A 19230-nucleotide genomic window follows, 5' to 3' on the forward strand; every position below is an offset into this window, starting at 1 on the left:
TAGACACATACAGTTTGAACACAGTACACCGAGAAGTGACCTCCTTTGCACTGTGTGTTTACCTGGCTGATAATTAGACATAAGCAGCAGAATTTTCCTCTATGTTTGGGAATTGTGTGTTTTCCAGCTGTGTGACATTTCCTTGACTTTTTGATGCACCTAGAGGTTTCTTTCCTGACTTCTTGCTCTCATGTCACTGTACACTTTCCCTGAAGCTAACAGAGGAAACCTGGCTGTCAGAGATTGACTTCACAGTTCCCTAAAGCCTACTGCGGCACTACTCAGCAGTACGATGCACTGGAAAAAGAAAAAAAGTAACTTAGACAAATTCTCAACCATTGCCATGGATAGAACAAATTCCTGCTGAAGGAAAAAAATGACTTTAGTAGCAAGATGCTGTAATGTACAATTCATTTTTCAGAAAATTATTTAACAAAATTGAACAATTTCTAATGAACAAGGCAATATCACTTTAAGCGAAAACAGAAAATACAAGGGTTAGACAAATAAATGGAAACACTACATGATTTGCAGGTGTTAAAGTGATGACATGTTTTGCATTGAAAGCTGTGTGATGAGACACCTAGCTAACAGGTGGGAAACCTCACTTTCTTCTTTCATTGTGTGCGCTGCTAGTCGTTTCAGAGGTTACTGAGCTTCAAAGAGGGCAAATTGTTGGTGCCCACTTAGCCGATGCCTCTGTGACTGAAGTTGCCAAATTATTTGCCATTTTGTAAGGTACAGTATCAAAGGTTATGACGGCATATGCAGTTTCGGGGAAAACGTCGTCTGATAAGCATAAGAGCGGTCGACATGGTCAACTGACCAAAAGAGACAAAAGGACATTGTGACTCGGAATAAGCAAACAAATCCTGCAAAAGTGACTGCAGAGTTCAGTCTCAGTCTTCACATGACTGAGATTGGTGTCACCCTCCTCTCTTGAAAACATCAGAATTTAAGGTAGAGAAAATATTTTTTTTTGGTTACTGCTTTATTTGTGAGGCTTTTTCACAGCTAATTGTGTTTGGGGAAGGGGCCTGGCAGCAAAGCAGACCTTTTATTTTTCTTGGGGGTTCACTATTAAAAAGCTTAGTAAAAAAAATTATAGTAAAGCCCTGATTTGCATTTTTGTTATAGTCAGTGACTCAGAAACTACTGATAACATTGGATCAACATGACAGCTGGGCAAGATTCAAGGTAAAGTGACAGTGTCGGCTGATAGCTCACCCCACTCCCAGCATGTTATACGCACCAATACATGCTTCCTTCACCCCTCCCTGCTGTGTTGGCAGCCTCACTGCATTGCACTAACAGAGCAGGCCTTTTGGGTATGTACCAACATGAGGATACTGCTGGCAGATGAATGACAGAATAATGAAATTATTCTTGTAAATTATATATATTAGAATAGTAAAAAATGAAATTAGCAGATAACCTTGATCACATAATTGTATAATATGTATACAGGAAAGGAAAGTGCAGGCATTGCTCATAGCAACCAGTCTGACACCACCATTTAATATTCTTGCTTCCATTAGAAAAAAGTACAGCTGCAATCTGATTGTAATGGACAACATGAGCATGTTATTTTATCTAGGTTTCTAGTATTTGGTCCCAAAATAATTGCTCTAGAATAAAAATTAATTGGAAGAGTCCTGGTCATCTGTCATCTACAGAAGGATATACTGTGGGTATAGGAGGGTTACATGTGAGTACACTGTCAAATCCAGGAAGTTTGGACACTATGCAAATAGAAAATGGCCAGCTCCAGCCACCTTCATACAAGCTTAGTTTTGCTTGGTGTCCTGAGGAGGTAGACTGTCTCTACTCAACTCATCTGAATCTAGACTTTTTGGGTGTCCTTGCCTGCTCTTTTATTTTACAATATAGTTTTGGAACATAACATAAAATCTTTTCCTATGTCTTCAACAGAAGTAGTTCAAAGCATAAAGGAGAACATATAAGTTTTTGTACCCACAGTTGCATCCTTTTCTAACAAATTTATCAGAGGAAACAGCTCCCTCCCCTCTGCGGGTGCTCTTTTAAATTAGTTAGTTGCCACAGTTGAATTTATATGGGAAGAATGGTAAAATTGTTCTCACTTCTTTCTGCAACTGAGGTGTTCAGCAGCTGCAGGCTACAGCAATTACAGCGGGTTGACCCGTTTTTATTTGCACAATGAGCATCCTGTAAGTGGCATGACACCCACATGTAAAGAATTCTGTGCTGTGTCCTCCAATGAATCTCGGAGAAAGGGATTTATGGTGATTACAAAAAAAAACTATTTTATAAATACAAAAATGTAACACAACTAGACAATCTATTTCTATCCCTGTAATATAATATGGGGTATGCTATCAACACTTTCACAACTTCTCATTAAAATGAAAGATATCTTTCAATATCTAAATAGATGGAGGAAATTATTCCTGGTAATATTGGGAAACGATAAAACCTCAACAGTCTAGAAATTCCCCCAAGGCATTGAGTCAGCTGGTAAGTTTACCGTTCCTAATTCCAATATTTTGGAAATAATTAGATATATTCATGTGTGCCGTCTAGTATAATTTACCCTTGATAAATTGATAACTACATGCAATGCAATATATTTAAACGCTGGATTGAGATAGCACAAGTAATTCCTAGCAGGGAAAAAATGAGATTGCATGAGCTAAACCTACCTTCTAAAGGGAAAATAACTATTCACTTAGCTGTGGATTGATTATGTATCTACAAAGGCTCAGGACAGATCTATCTTTTGTGTCTAGATTGTGAACGAGTGATCCAATTTCAAAGAGATCAGAGACCGAGGTTCTAGACAGATAACAGGCACCTCTGAAGAATATCCTGCTATATGCAGAATTAAAAAGAGAACAGATAAAATATTATTTCAATTTAAATGAAGTGTCTTATTGTAATCACTAACTCTGTGTTGTCATAGATATTCAAAAGTATGGTAATACAAAGTACAGAAATACTTATATATTCACAGGAAAGGTTCCTTTGAGTAGCGTCATTTTAACACTCCACCGTTTAAACATACAGTAAACCAGCCCTAAGAGAAAACTGGGTGGTCATTGCGGATGTCCTTTTGAAATTAATAGCTGCCTGGTAAGAACCAAGCTGACTCTCTGATGCAGTACTTCCTACATCACTGACCCTGGACAAGTATGCAAGATCAATCAAATCAGAGAAAGGTCAAAAGTCATACTTGTTCTGAGTTAGTAACTATTGCAGGCAAAATGTAGGTACAACAGCCAAGCATCTAGCATTTTTACAATTAAATATCAGCAAGTTGGCCTTGATGTTTCTCCCAGGAAAGCTTTACAAGTCTTTTTACTATAATATCTCCATACTGACTGGAGCAGGGAATGTGAAATCTTTTACATGGTCTTTAAAGTGACTCAGGAATCTCTCCCTCTCCTTGTAAGTTAGGCTGCACTTGCCTTTCAACAAAGCTACAGTTGTCACCATCCTAAGGACTTGTGTCGATGGGAATGAAGGAGGTCAACTGCAAGTCAAATGCACTGGTAAAATAATTCTGAATGACCTAAGAAGTGTCCCAAACTTATGCCATCAACATGAGCCCAGGCCCCTAGTGATTTCTTAATATATTGCCATGGAGAATCCAGGTAAAGTCAAGGAACATAAATCTTGTACTGTCTACTAATGCATTCTCCTTAGTAATATATCAAGGAGAGCTACTTTCAGTGGACAACCAGTTCTACATTAAGTTTGCCTACCAATCTGTGTTTGGCACCTTTTGAAGAATGTTCACCATCTGTCTTCCATCATATTCATAACATGGGAAACAACTTACTGGTGAACAATGCCAAACTGGTCTTTAAAAATCATGAGCAAAACATACCCGCTGAACAGTAGAAAACCTGGCAGCCATGGGACAAATGAAAAGGAAGTAAGGCTGTAAAAAGTAAATATGATCCCCAGTGTCATAATGCTATGTTAACCATGTACACTTTGTATTTGCAACCCATTTTACTTTTGCTTATAGAACAGGTATTTCACATTAAAAAACTCTGAAAAACAGGGATTAAACTAAAAACTGAATACAACTGAAAAATATGTTGCAAATGGTGAACCACAAAAATTTGTGATTGATAAGCTTCCGTGAAAAAGCAAACCATTAAGCATGCTTTTATGAGTAGAGGGTGGGAAAAAATTAAAAAGAAGCACAAATTCTATAAAATGATGATGAACACAGCTATTCCACTATTTATAATTTATTTATAATTATATATTTTTTTTAACTCTTAGGATTTTTTTTTTTAGAATTTGTTATTAATGCCTCCAAAAACTTTAATCTAAGCTTTCATAAAAAAAAAACCAAACAAACACAGTCTTCCTCAATGGTCCTTTAACACTTTAGCATGTAACATGTTTTTGACGAAGAAAAAATAAAGCCATCAAATAACCTTGACTATATTGTTATACATAATATACTTCCACCAGCAGCAAAGTGGCTCTCTGTATCTACCGTACATATCAGAAGCTGGTGAACTTACATAGAAATTTGCTACCATTTTTTCAGGAATTGCTTTTTACTCAAAAAAAATTTTGCCTTATTATATCCAGGGGTACATAGCAACTTCAGTTCCCCATCTTGATAATTCAATTATAGTATTCCTTGGTGGCCCTGTGGAACTCTAGGCTCATCCATATGTTCATTAGCGTACTGTAGAACTAAAAGCAAAACATCTTTCTTATCTTTTTTTTTGCATTTTCAATTGAGTAAAGGAGGTTATTATAACCACTATAAATTTTTTGTCATCTGTGTCCCATTGCAGAGATCTTCCTACACTTAATGTCCCATAGCCAAAACAGGAAGTGTTTTGGGATCACCAGAACTGGTGTCCTCATTGGAAGATTTCACCTTTATTCCTATTATGGTGACAATCCAAAATGTGGGCTTTTCTTTCACTTAAAAACCTGCAAGGCATTCTAATCCATCTCTACTCTCTGTCCAAAACTAAAAAAAAAGTTTTGTCTTTAGCTATACATTAAAATGAAAAACTTTCAGACTAATTTTCAGACTATAAAAAATAATAATAAAATATATTATTGTTTGTCATCTTGAGGCATTCTTAGCTCATAACGATTGGCTAAGTCATCATCAATGAACCATTCTAAATATATATAATCATGTTTATTAGCTATCAAGCCTTTCAGTGCCAGTTCACATACAGTTGCAAGAAAAAGTATGTGAACCCCTTGGGATTACGTGGAGTTTTGCATGAATTGGGCATAAAATGTGCTCTGAACGTCATCTAAGTCACAACAATAGAAGAACACAGTCTGCTGAACATAATACTACACAAACATTAGATGTTGCCATGGTTTAATTGCACATAACATGTAAACATTCACAGTGCAGGGAGGAAAAAGTATGTGAACCTTTGGACTTAATAACTGGTTGACTCTCCTTTGGCAGCAATAACCTCAACCAAACGTTTCCTGTAGTTGCTGATCAGACCTGCACAACGATCTGGAGTCATTTTGGACCACTCCTCTTCACAAAACTGTTTCAGTGTAGCAATATTCTTGGGATGTCTGGTGTGAATCGCTTCTTAAGGTCATGCCACAGCATTTCAATCGGGTTGAGGTCAGGACTCTGACTGGGCCACTCCAGAAGGCGTATTCTGTGCTGTTGCAGCCATTGTTTTGTTGAATGACTTGTATGCTTTGGGTCATTGTCCTGTTGCATCACCCATCCTCTGTGGAGCTTCAGTTGGCGGACAGATGGTCGTACGTTTTCCTGCAAAATGTCTTGATAAACTCTGGAATTCATTTTCCCATCAATGACAACAATCCGTCCAGGCCCTGAGGCAGCAAAGCAGCCCCAAACCATGATGCTCCCTCCGCCATGTTTTACAGTGGGGATGAGGTTTTGATGTTGGTGTGCTGTGCCTTTTTTTCTCCACACATAGTGTTGTGTGTTCTTCCCAAACAACTCAATCTTGGTTTCATCTGTCCACAGTATATTTTGCCAGTAGTGCTGTGGAACATCCAGGTGCTCTTTTGCAAACTTCAAATGTGCTGCAATCTTCTTTTTGGACAGCAATGGCTTCCTCCGTGGTGTCCTCCCATGTACTCCATTCTTGTTTAATGTTTTCCTTATTGTAGATGTGTCAACAAAAATGTTAGCATGTGCCAGAGATTTCTGTAGGTCTTTAGCTGACACTCTGGGATTCTTCTTTACCTCATGCAGCATTCTGCGCTGTGCTCTTGCAGTCATTTTTACAGGACGACCGCGCCTAGGGAGAGTAGCAACAGTGCTAAACTTTCTCCATTTGTAGACAGTCTGTCTTACCATGGACACATGAACATCAAGGCTTTTGGGGATACTTTTGTAATCCTTTCCAGCTTCATGCAAGTCAACAATTCTTGATCGTAGGTCTTCTGAGAGCTCTTTTCTGCGAGGCATGGTTCACATCAGACAGTGCTTCTTGAAACCAGTAAACCCAAAACAGGTGTGTGTTTTTTAAGGGCAGGACAGCTGTCAGCAACACATCCAATATCATCACACTGATTGGAGTCAAGGTTGGCTCACTCCTGGCTCCAATTAGCTCTGGGAGAAGTCATTAAGCTAGGGCCTCACATACTTTTTCCTCCCTGCACTGTGAATGTTTACATGTTATGTGGAATTAAACCATGGCAACATCTAATGTTTGTGTAGTATTATGTTCTGCAGACTGTGTTCCTCTATTGTTGTGACTTAGATGACGTTCAGAGCACATTTTATGCCCAATTCATGCAAAACTCCACGTAATCCCAAGGGGTTCACATACTTTTTCTTGCAACTGTATTTGAATCGCATCCAATCCGCATAACATGTGAAATAACACTGCTTCCTATGGTGCTTCTTCACATATATCCCGTGCATTGGCAGTGCGGATTCAGTGTGAATTCAGTGCAGATTGAAAAAGAGTCCTGTATGATTTCTGAGTAGTGCAGTCTGGTTCAGGTGCAGATTACAGGCTATTCTTTGGGAACCGCTTCTAAACTGCATATGTGTCAACAGGATAAAATCCTGATCCAAACCTGTCCTGAATCTGATGTAAACCTGACCTGAACTGCTGAAAAACTACTGTGCCAATTAGCTGTGAAACCTGAGCTTCAATACGCACCGCACATGTGTGAATCAGCTCTCATGCTGTCCAATGTGTATATAGTTTATGGAGCAGAAATAACAAAGAGGAGATGCCCTGTGCCTCTGCTTTACATTTTGTGTTTTGGTAGAGCCAGGGGCGGACTGAGAACTCATGGGGCCCCCGGGAAATAGGGGATCATGGGGCCCCTGTGTCCTTGACCGAACTCAAAAAAGCCTATGAAAAAGGTACCAGGGGCATCTCATGGGGCCCCCTACTGACCCCGGGCCCTCGGGCAATGCCCGAGTTTCCAAATAGTCAGTCTGCCCCTGGGTAGAGCTATACCTCCACTCACAAGGCAGTTATCAGTATTATTTCAAGCCCTACAATTCTATGCTCCAAATGGCCTTGACATGCATAACTGCCATACAATAACATTTATTTAATGCAGAATAAACTGCTAATGCCCATGCAGTGACATGTAGTGGCCAAAGCCTACTACATTTTCTAGGAAAAATACAAACACCATCGAAAATGTCTAGCGTCAACTGTTGTCTTACTATGCTTGATGGTTGTTCATATTGTTTTATTCTGTGCTGTTGTTTTGGGTAGCACCGATGCTTATAATAGAACTCTATGTAACATGTTTCAGTATGCGATAAAACACTGGACCATGCCATTAATCTGCCAAAAACAGAGGTGACCGTTTGGCCAACACAAACCTTATTTCCTGTCCAAAGAAAATAGATTACACGATTCACATCAAAGATACTGTACAACCAAAGGAAGCTGAACTGACAGTGCTAAACTATTCTAATTTTAATATTCTTCCTGAAACAAATACTCTTGAGTTTTGTATACTGTAAGGAAGGAAATGGGCTGGCAAGACACATTCTGTCACGTTCTATTGTAGCACAGCAGAAAGCTCTGTTTTAAGTTTTTTTTCATTGTCTCACAAGGATCTGCCCCGTTGTTACCTTACATGATATGATGATGATTCACAGGTTGTAGAGCAACAAGTGTCAGCATAAATGTTCAGCTTCTTCTGTGGCAAGAATATGCCATGCAAATAATTTATTGGACAGTTTAGTAGCTGGTAGCCCTACAGCCGGTTGCCCAGAGCTGGTCTGTTTATCACATGCTAAACCCAACAAACAGGAAAATGTATAGAATACACATAAAAGATTCAGCAAAAGCATAGATGAATAGTTCTGTCACCACAAAAGGCAGATAGTGAGAGACCTGGGTATCTAGAATACGACAGACACAAGCCCAAAACCCGTTGATGCAGACCATTAATGTTTTTTTTATATATTCCCATGGAAAATCCAGCTAAATACAAAAAACATATAAACTGTACCATTTGTTCTCTAATGCAGAGGTCTCCAAACTTTTCAAAGGGCCAATTTACTGTTCTTCAGGCTTTAGGGGGACTGGACTGTGGTCATCGGGAATAGAAATTGTCCTGGCATCAGAGAGAGTAAACAATGCATCTTTAGTATTAGAGGGAGGAATAGCACCCCATTGTTGGTGTCACTGGGAGGAATAGTGCCCCATTGTTGCTATCAGTGGGAGGAATAGAGCCCCATTGTTGGTGTCAGTGGGAGGAATAGTGCCCTATCATTGGTGTCAGCGGAAGGATTAGTGTTCTTTCATTGGTGTCAGTAGGAGGAATTTTGCTCTATTGTTGGTGTCAGTGGAAGGAATAGTGCTCCATGATTGGTTTCAATTGGAGGAATAGACCCCCATCATTGGTTTCAGTGGGATGAATAGTGCCCCATTGTTGGTGTCAGTGGGAGGAATAGTGGCCTATCATTGGTGTCAGTGGGAGGAATAGTGTCCTATCGTTGGTGTCAGTGGGAGGAATAGTGCTCTATTGTTGGTGTCAGTGGAAGGAATAATGCCCCATCATTGTTGTCAATGGGAGGAATAGTGCCCCATCATTGGTGTCTGTGTGAGGAAAAGTGCCTCTTCATTGGTGTCAATGAGAGGAATAGTGCCCAGTTGTTGATGCAGGAATTATGCCCCATTGTTGGTATCAGTGGGAGGAATATTGTCTTGTAGCAGCGGAGGAAAAATGCCCCAGGGGCCAGATAAAAGCAAGCAAAGGGCTGCATCCGGCCCCCGGGCCACAGTTTGGAGACCACTGCTCTTATGCATTCCCCATAGTAATATACGGAGGAGAACCTCTTTCACGGAACTACAAGTCCTACATTAGAAGGACTATTTATAAAAAAGTGCCAAACAGAAGTTTGTCAACCAATTTTTGAGTGTGTTCAATCTTTCTTCCATCATATTGATAAAGTGGAAAACAATTTACTGGTGAATTGTAAAAAATGGTAAACTGGAAAGTTGGTGCAAATGTCAAATATACCAAAGTGGAAAACGCAACAGCTGCCCTTTAGTTAAAATGTTCCTATACTTACAATATTTAGTAAATGAATGTTGTGAAGGGGTAGGGTAGGGGAAGAAGACAAATTATTAAAGTTCTTCTAACCATGAAGGTTTTAGTGTACTTTTCACAAACTATATAGAACACCCCCTGTGCCAAATGTGAATAAAAAAAATGACGATGACCAAGCTGCCTTCCTGGAGTGATCAATAGCCACCGTGCATATCTATGAATTCTATAGGGGGCGCTATACAGCACAACCTAAAAATATGAAACTAAATAGTGCTAAAGTGCTAGGCACATTACTGGACCTATCACAATGCATAAATACACAATATAAATAAATCAATACATCAATGCTCTAAGTGCTGTGTGCTAAAGTGCTGTGTGCATATTATGACCAATCATAAATAAAAATGCCATAAATCAATGTGTCAAATTTCAAAGTGCATGTGAATAAACATAATTAAGAATGATAAAGTCCATAGGTCACTTTGAATTGACCTTAGATACAAAAGGCTCTGTATCACAAAAGTGCTTAGTGCTGTATCTCCTTCACCATAAAGTGTCTATGTTTCACCCGGTGATTATGGTAATATAATATAACTCACTAAACAGATATGACCTCTTTAATTAAAAAGATCTGCTGCGCTTGTTGGTATCTTGATGGAATAAAGTGAAAGGCTTAGCCTGTGATGATATCTCCAGTCTTCTCATATACTCCACAAAACCACATCAGAACCCAAGGATAAAGATGTTATATAGTGTAGTATTTTTATTAAAATGAACAAGTTAAAACATAGATAAAATGCGCACATGATAATGTGCCTGTATACTGGCACTAGATGCTACAGCGTATAGACATATAATGCTGGCACCGCCGCTACAGTCCCTGAGCCCACGTGCGTTCCAGCAATTAGTAAGTACAGTGACCGGAAGTCAGCAACCGGATGTCCCACCTCTAACGCCTTTTCGTCACTCTGACATCATCAAGAAGCAGCGTCAAAAAGGGCAGCAAGATACCAACAAGTGCAGATCTTCTTTATAATGAAAGAGGTCATATTTGATTTGTAAGTTATATTATATTACCATGATCATCGGGTGAAACATAGGCACTTTATGGTGAAGGAGATACAGCACCAATAACTTTTGTGATACAGAGCCTTTTGTATCTAAGGTCACTTCACAGTGACCTATTGACTTTATAATTCCTAATTATGCTTATTCACATGCACTTTGAAATATGACACATTGATTTATCAACATTAATCCTCATTTCCCACATAGTTGCCCAATTAAACAGAGCATTGAGGTCGGCTTGTAAGTTGAAGACATCCTGTAAGGACGTTATTCCACTGCACAGCTTGGTGTCATCTGCAAAGACTGAAATGGTATTTTTAATCCCAGACCCTATATTGTTTATAAATATATTAAATCAGGTTTCTACTTTTGCCAAGTGGTGTCGGCCCAGGAACTATACAGGCACCATAGAATGGAAGGTCAATCAGCCACAGCTCAAGGAACCCCTAGCAAACTCTGGAGGACCCTAAGGTTTCCACAGAACCCTGGTTGATAATGGCTGCTCCAGGAAGCATTGGTTTTCCAGCCGACTGAGGCCTCATTTAGACGGGTGTGATTTTTTTTTTGACAGCTCTGTGATCCACCAAGTATCACTTTTCATAGTCAGTTTGCTGCACCCCAATGAGGATTCAGCAATTTGTACAGATATGTCCACCAGCAACTTGCTGGTGGGCGGTATAAACGCAAAACAACTGCCTATTTCCACTGCCCCCTCTGCCACCCTTGTGAATGAGACCTTACAGGGATGATTATTATTTAACAGAATGGTATTTGGCAGCACAGGTAGCATAAGTAGTAACTCCATTCTTTTACTGGGAAACATTTGTATAGAGTCAAGGTCACTTTAGGCAAGCATGTGATGGAAAGGGAGCCTTTTACTAACAGAACAGCAGTTTACTAATTAGGTAAGATAACATGTTTCTGCAGTCTGTCAGTGCTCAGAATAAAAGTGCCATAAGAACAACAAGAGCGGTCACGATGAATTAATGTTAAATTATTATGTAAGGTTCCCGTGCACACATCACTGTAGAGAGCTCCAATTCTATTGTAACTTTCTCCAAAGATACCTGAGATTTTTATAAAAGGTGACAAACCTGCTGATTTTAAACTCCAGATTACTGGGCCAAAGTAGCAGGAATTTCAATAGTTCACGCCAATTCCTGCATTGTCTGGAATTGGAACTTGATCTTGCTAAACATGTGACGGATTCTCTTTACATAACCTAGCATTTTTATCGGCAATGTATACTTTGAGAGTCTGCAATAGTCTGCTATACAAAACAGTCATTTAAATCCACAGGATTTGTAGCTTTTTAAAAAAATAAGACCTCAGCATAGCACTGGATTTTTTTTCCGTGTAAATCAGCCTACTCTTACTTCAAGCATCTTTTTGCGTCTGTCAGCACCCCTTTGACAAGATATTTCTAGACAGAAGCTGCAGAGGCGACGCCAGAAAAAACGAAGAGTATATCTACAGCTCTCCTTGTCCTAAACCTCACGCTGTCACTTGAAGAAAGGGAGCTAACGCTCATCTTTTGCTCCATTCAGGACCTTTGGGTTTCCGGAGGTCTCTCTGGAAAATATGTGGACATGTCATTTGAAGGACTTAAAGGAGAAATGACATCATAAACCTTCTAGGGCTTGTGTGTCAGAGTAGATTGTAAATCAGATGAATTTGCTCAGAGTTGCAGTCTTAAACTGTCCACTCATCATATAAATATTTTAGTAATCTCTGGCCGAAGATGCCTCACAATGTCCATTAAGTCTTTTAGCTACTCACCAGCATCAGTCTAGGTTGGAAAAGCGAAGATCAGGCAAGAAATATTGTTTATTACATAACTGTGAGGGTCATGACAGGGTCACTTATGAAAAGGAAATAAAAAAAAATTTACTTTCCTTTCCTATAGCCTACATCTTAAAATTACTCCTTTTAACTGCTCTCCAGATCTAGCAGGTGTTTCATACTTCCAGATGTGTGAATACCTGTTCCTCTTGCTGAAATCTACATCACTAAGAGACCATTCACACCATGGGATGGATTTATTAAAGGCAAATAGACTGTGCACTTTGCAAACTGCAGTTACCCCAGAGCTTATTAAATTAAATGACTTGCATCAACCAATCATGTGGAAACAAAAATGCTGTTTTTTTGTTTCCTTGCACGTGATTGTGTATTCTTTGCAAAGTGAAGGTTTATCTCATTTACTAAGCTCTGGAACAACTGTACCTGCAGAGTGCAACTGCACTTTTCAAAGTGCACAGTCTATTTGACTTTAATAAATCGACCCCTATCTGCAGTGATTGGCATTATCTGTACCAGATTAACATCAGTCACTGCAAGGAGAAATAGAAAACAATTGTTTTCTATATTCCCTGTTCATACCACAATGTTGGTGTGATGTGTGGTGGAGAAATGCAATTTTCCATAGCTCAATGGATTGTGCCGTAGGTCACACAATGCAGTGTAGCACAATGCACTGCAGAGGGGAGACCTGGTGGTAACATTGTACACTTCCAATAAACGTAAAAAAAAAAATCCTCTAAATGCGCCCTCAATACCCAAGTAAATGGACACCACCCTGCGTTCTAATATGTAACAGTAGTGTGGACAGGTCCTTTTGGACAAATGAGGAAGGAACCACTGCCTGCAGTGGGGGGAACAGGTATCAAACTCACAAGGAAGAACAGAATTGCTGCAGTGGCCAGGGAGGAGTCAAGCAGCAGCATTTCAGGATATGAGCTACTGGAAAGGGAAAATGTAAATGTGGAGACAGGGTCACTTTAAGCAAATACACCTAATATGAATCAAAGCCAAATAAAGAATAAACACACAAATACATTTTTCAAGTTAATGAAACATTATATATTTAAATAGATATCTCAAATGCTGGGCAATCAATTGTACAAGGGAATAAGGATGTGACTGATTGGGAGGGGGGAACCAGCTCTGTCTTGCTACATTATAATTTATGCAGCTAGAAAAAGCATTTAGCAAATATGTTTGGATTCAAATAATACATTTAAAGTTTAGGAACAGCTATATATTTTCTAAGAAAACTATTCTGTATCACTAGAGAATGATTAAAGGATAGGTTCACTTTTTGAACAAAAATAATAAATGCACATTTTTTGCAGATAAAAAAATGTGCATTTATTATTTTTGTCCAAAGGTCTCCTGCAGACCTGTCAGAATATCTGCTTGCCATACGGGATGTACAGCCAAGCAGGTATACTGACAGGAAGCTTCAATGAACTACTACGGCGCTCCACAGCGCCGTGGTAGTTCATTGAAAACTACAAGCCGACAACCGCTAAGGCTGTAGGGAGTTGTAGGCACGCATTCACAGAACACTGTAAATGAGTGATGCGGCGTGTGAGTGGAGCCCCGCACGGCCACGCTGTTTTCAAATCTGACAGATAGTAAGGGGAAACTTCTCCCTGTACGATCTGTCAGAGGGAGGGGGGTGGCAGGCGCAGCTGTGTGGGAACATATTACATGTTCCACACTAAAAACGGGTGGAACATGTAACATGTTCCAAGGGTGAACTTATCCTTTAATAAGACAGGAGGATCCCTTAAAGTTTACATCCAGCCAATTTTTTTTTTTAATTTTGAAAAAAGTGGGAATGGATTAGGATTTTTTTGCTGTCCAGGGCACTGTTAGCAAGAGTTTCCTAGCTATCCAGCAACACTGACCAATAATGTATTTGAAAGAAAAGTTAAGAAAAAGAAAAGTTATGACTGATAGCTCAGGAAGAGACAGGCATGACAGGCAGTGCACACAGAGCCTGCACAACTCCTACCCTACATCCTCCTAAGATGCCAGATGGAATATGACTCTGCTGTGCTGGTTATTAGGGACATAGAGCGGGTAGAAACTGTCAGCTTGTTTTGTGAATGACTGCTGCTTGACTTTTGCTCACAAAAAAAACAAGCTGACAACAGCACACACTGGCTACTACACTTGTCCAAGAGGAACTAGTGTGGTAGTTGGTGTGAACTGTTGTCAGCCTCTGTTTTTGTGAATGAAAGTGCTTCAGCCACAGTCAGTCATTCATAGCACAAGCTTCTGTGCCCTGAAGCGGCAGGTCAGATGAGGAGTCAGGGTAAGGCAGAATGGAAAGGGGGTGGGGCCCAGTGCTGGCTGTAACTTCCCCCATAGAATCACATATTTTTAGGCTTCAAGGGGGTGGAGTTACAGCCAGCAAAGACAGAAGAAATATTTATTTTATTTAACATCCACTGTTTGGATTTTATTTGGGACAAATGCTATATGCACAGAAACCAATGAGAGATTTAATGAGCCTTTTTTCTGGCAATATTTCTTCTTTAAAGGTTTTTTACTTACATTCCACAACCCATAAATACTGTATAGTGGTAATAGTCTGTTTCCACTGAAAAAATATCCAGAGAAAGTTTTTAGTAGAGACATTTTTAAATACCTCTGGGGCAGGGCCTAAGTGGCCTTCGTGTAATTACATATTTTGGTGTTATATAAATTAAAATAAATACAAATGAACAGCACGTTGGGCCTGATGGAGTGAAAAGTGTTAAATTAAGTTTGCAGGAAGCAAATACTCATTTAAATAGTGAAAAAGACAAAATCTCACCTGCCACCACCCCCTTCCACCAACAACTGCTTCCTGGGTTGTCCTTGATGGTGGGTAATAAGGTAGCATGTATACAAAATTATTCTTAACTTTACAGCCCTGATGTGGTGAGTCAACGTCATAAGGTCCTTAGATGATTCATCTTTTCTGTGTTTGTTATAGTTATGCCTTTCAGAATGTGAATGTTAATCCCATTGACTTCAAAGTGCAATCCTCATAGACACGGGACATGGAGTACGCGAGGAGGAAAGAACTCAATGTAACTATATCTTCAAAAGTAATTACTCCTTTCCAATCAGGGGAGACAGTGCGAATAGGAATGTCCCTACTGATGCACGATGCTTCCCACACAGCTCAATAACACCAATAAAAACTGTCTATTTACATTATGATAAAATTCAAGATTACATACTGTTCTCTGACAGATTTTAGCATTCTAGTCATTGCTATTTTTATTAGAACTACATTTTTTGGATCTTATTTCCATTTTGAAGAGCACGTCTGCCAGTCTGCCACTAGTATGTAGCAGCAGACTCTAGGCAAAGGGAAATTCATTTCCAAACACCACATATGTCTCCACAGATGATTCAAAGACAACTCATCTAGTGCCGATCTGGCATCTTTAAGCAACTGCTGTAATCTGTGTCTCCATTTGTTATTTATGGATTACATATGTCACTTCACAAATACATAGTTGTTATAGACACCTCTCAATATGAAGACTGTCAAATGGATTTTCATAATTCCTTGTAAGGGTTTCCATTCAACAAATGTTGGCAATTGATTACCAAAGGGATTTACTGATGAAACATAACACCACTGAAAATTATATTATTTAGTGTTAGCTTAAAGTATATACATAAATATATATTCCATGAGACCTAGTGCAGCAGTGATAGTAATGTCCTGTGTATTAAACAGAGAAGGCAGCATGGCTGGAGCACGGGCGGACTGACAACTCATGGGGCCCCCGGGCAATAGGGGATCATGGGGCCCCTGTGTCTTTGCCCAAACTCAAAAAAGCCTATGAAAAAGGTACCAGGGGCATCTCATGGGGCCCCCTTATGACCCCAGGCCCTCGGGCAGTGCCCGAGTTTTCAAATGGTCAGTCCGTCCCTGTGCTGGAGCCATGGTAAAGGGTTGGGGGTTTAGGAGACATGCCCAGTAAAGGGTTATGGGTTTAGGAGAACAATGGGGGTGGCATAGGCAAAAAGACACCAGGCTATTGATAGGGAAGAAAAAGGGAGAGGGATTTAAGCCACATTATTATGCAGAACATGCAGTAATACCCCTCAGTCTGTATGTTTTCAGCAAGAGAACAGGTCCTCACCCTCCTGCCCTTGTTTGAATAATTTAGTGTTCCTATACTTGGTTTCAATATTAAAAAAAAGGTTTTGGCCATATTAAATTCCTGCATACATGTTGTGTCATTGTAATGTGCAAGTGTTTTGTGTGGCATATTTTTCCATGTCACAGCTTGCGGATATCCCTTTTGTTTGCTGAGATGGCAGGCAGCTGATAGAGTTTGTATAAAGTCGAACACTAGAGCTGATACAATCTTACATTGGGCCATTTACTTGGTTAGGTACGGAGTCATCGATACAGCTTGTGGCAGGAAGCCCAAGTAAGGCCCTGAGATAACCTTGGCAGCTGGGGGCTGAATTGGCTCCTGATAAAATTTGGCTGCAAATGAGAGTTTGAGATACGTCATATAGCACTGCAAAAGGGATTCTGGATTTGGTCATGTTCTTTTGTTTATTGTTTCTCTATTTATATGTTGTATCAAGCTGTGGCAGGTACTGTATAAAAGCATCGATCTAGTCACAATAAATATTTTGAGAAAGGAGAAGTGAACACCGGATCAGTCATGCACCATCAGAGAACATTCTGACGTCACTGGTCTCTGCTGTAAATTTTCTCACTGCTAAAATGTTTTGGAAACCTTACCTGCAAAAAAGAAGGCTGTCATTTTGCCTTGATTAGCAGAGAAATAACTAAAATTACTGGGATCTGAAATAAATTCTAAATCCATTGAGGGTCTTGTTCACCCCTCAGACTGCTACATCTGTCTAATTTTTTTGTCAGTAAGTCTATAGAACCACAACAGCAGATAGTGTGGAAAATAAAGAAATGCAGTCTTTTTCTGTGTAAACAATGTAATGTGAACACCATACTATTTAAATAGAAGGCAAGGATGCTAAGCTTGGGCGCACCCCTTAAGTTTCATGGACCCTGAATCACCTGTATTTCTTGCCATGTGATAGCTGCTTGGATCCTACCAAGCCTCTGGTAAAAGAAAGGGAATATTTAGAAGCACCCTAAATTTCCTGTGGTGCAAAACTATTTGAATCCTGGGTTGCACAATGTTTCAGTGGCCCAGCAGTTACTAAAGCTACTGCACCTGAAAGCAGGTGTAGTCTGTACTCCCGACTATAGGTGGCACTTTACCAAAACGGCCATACAGAAGCGTCCGGAAGTCATGGGGAATTTAATTCCTCTATGATTTCCTCTGGTCTTGGCAACAGCTGTCTGATTAAATGCTGGTTCCCTCATAACCTTTGCATCCATCTTGGGTGAGGGCAGAGGTTATGTAAGTCCCTGCCTACCTGATTTGGTGCACTTTTGCAAAGTGGCTAGCGTAGGGACAGGTTACCCATCTGTCAGGGAGAGTACTTAGCACTAGGGATAGCTTCCAGAGGAGTAGGGAAAGCTTAGTTACCACGTCTACCTCCTTGAAGCAGCTTCCCAATTGGGTTGGACCGGCCAGGCTGCACGTCCACTCTTCTCAACATCACTCGAACCACAGGATTACTGCTGTGAATTTTGTATGTGGCGCCAGACAGCTGTACTCACACGCCAAGTTTGATTGTACCGTATTGGAACACTTTCAATATATCCAGTTCACTGTGTCCCACCTCTTTATGTTCTTTCTGCCTCCACACCACACCCTACCTTGCTCACACACCCTCAATAGCTCTGCTCTCTTTAATATTTAACTAGTAAACCAGAAAGCTTACCTCCCACAGAGCTTTAAAGTCCTTCTGTTCAATGCGTAGGAGCTCACTGAATTCTCTTGTAACAATGGTGGCATGTCTGGGTGTATTGTCCAATATTGATTCTCCAAAAGCAGTTCCGACCCCCAGTGTACATATAACCACGGCATCCTATGGTGAAGAGAAACATTTTAAAGACACATACAATTGTGTGAAAACAACTAACTAGTTACAAAGTGATAGGGCTTCAGCCAATTTAAAACATGCATCACATACATTAATAGAATTGTCACCTCAGACCAGCCCTTCTCAACCTTTTCAATGCAGAGGAACCCTTGACATAACTTTCCGGTCTCAGGGAAGCCCAGCTAAAAATGACTTTATAATTCATGAAACATTAGTGTGATAGTCAGAGGTAATAGGAAATTTGGAAGAATTACCCCCTTACAGATTACTAAAAAGATCAATGGTGTCAGCGGGAACTTACCCGAGAGGCAAAAATTGCTCATTGCTCAAGGAACCCCTGGAAACCTCTGGAGGAAGTGCTGCTTTCTCTAATGCTATCATAGACAGTGTAAGATGGAAACAAGAGCCATTCGCTGCCTCTACTCTTTCAATTACATATGTGACAGTGTGAAACACAGGAGAAGGAAAAGGACGTAGAAAAAGGACATGGGTGGCTGAGTCAAGAAATGGCAAATCACTGCCATAAAGTCACTTTGGGAATTCAAATCACCCTCAATTTGGCATACTTCCACTTAGTGTGGAAATGTATATACTTTAAATAGAACCAATATTGTCAGCCACAGCTAATAATTAATTTTTGGATGGTTTTGGGAAGTTGAATAGCATGCTAGCTTCTTTAATCTTTCTTTGACTCCAGTATTATGATTGGGCTGAGCTGTGGTATCAAATAGTTAGCCTCATCCACCTGATTAGTTATATGACAACACTGATCAAAGTAGATGGATTTCTGACAGACAGCTCAGAATGAGAGGGGAGAGTGACAGCCAGTGCACACAGATCCCACACCAGTTTACTGTCAGTGTC

General features: G+C 40.0%; 1 protein-coding gene across 3 annotated transcripts in view; it reads right to left on the reverse strand.

Moving 5' to 3' along the window:
• Positions 1 to 19230, reverse strand: part of RAPGEF4 (Rap guanine nucleotide exchange factor 4) — a 451555-nt gene that overhangs the window by 377976 nt on the left and 54349 nt on the right. For all 3 annotated transcript variants that reach the window (XM_089690492.1, XM_089690491.1, XM_089690490.1), the window contains exon 4: positions 18205 to 18351. In XM_089690492.1, the coding sequence (XP_089546618.1) occupies positions 18205 to 18351 (147 nt within the window). The remainder of the gene's footprint in view (positions 1 to 18204; positions 18352 to 19230) is intronic.

Source organism: Staurois parvus, unplaced genomic scaffold (assembly GCF_062004578.1).
Source record: "Staurois parvus isolate SC_StPar_1 unplaced genomic scaffold, SC_StPar_1.0 ptg000530l, whole genome shotgun sequence".
Taxonomy (NCBI): Eukaryota; Metazoa; Chordata; class Amphibia; order Anura; family Ranidae; genus Staurois; species Staurois parvus.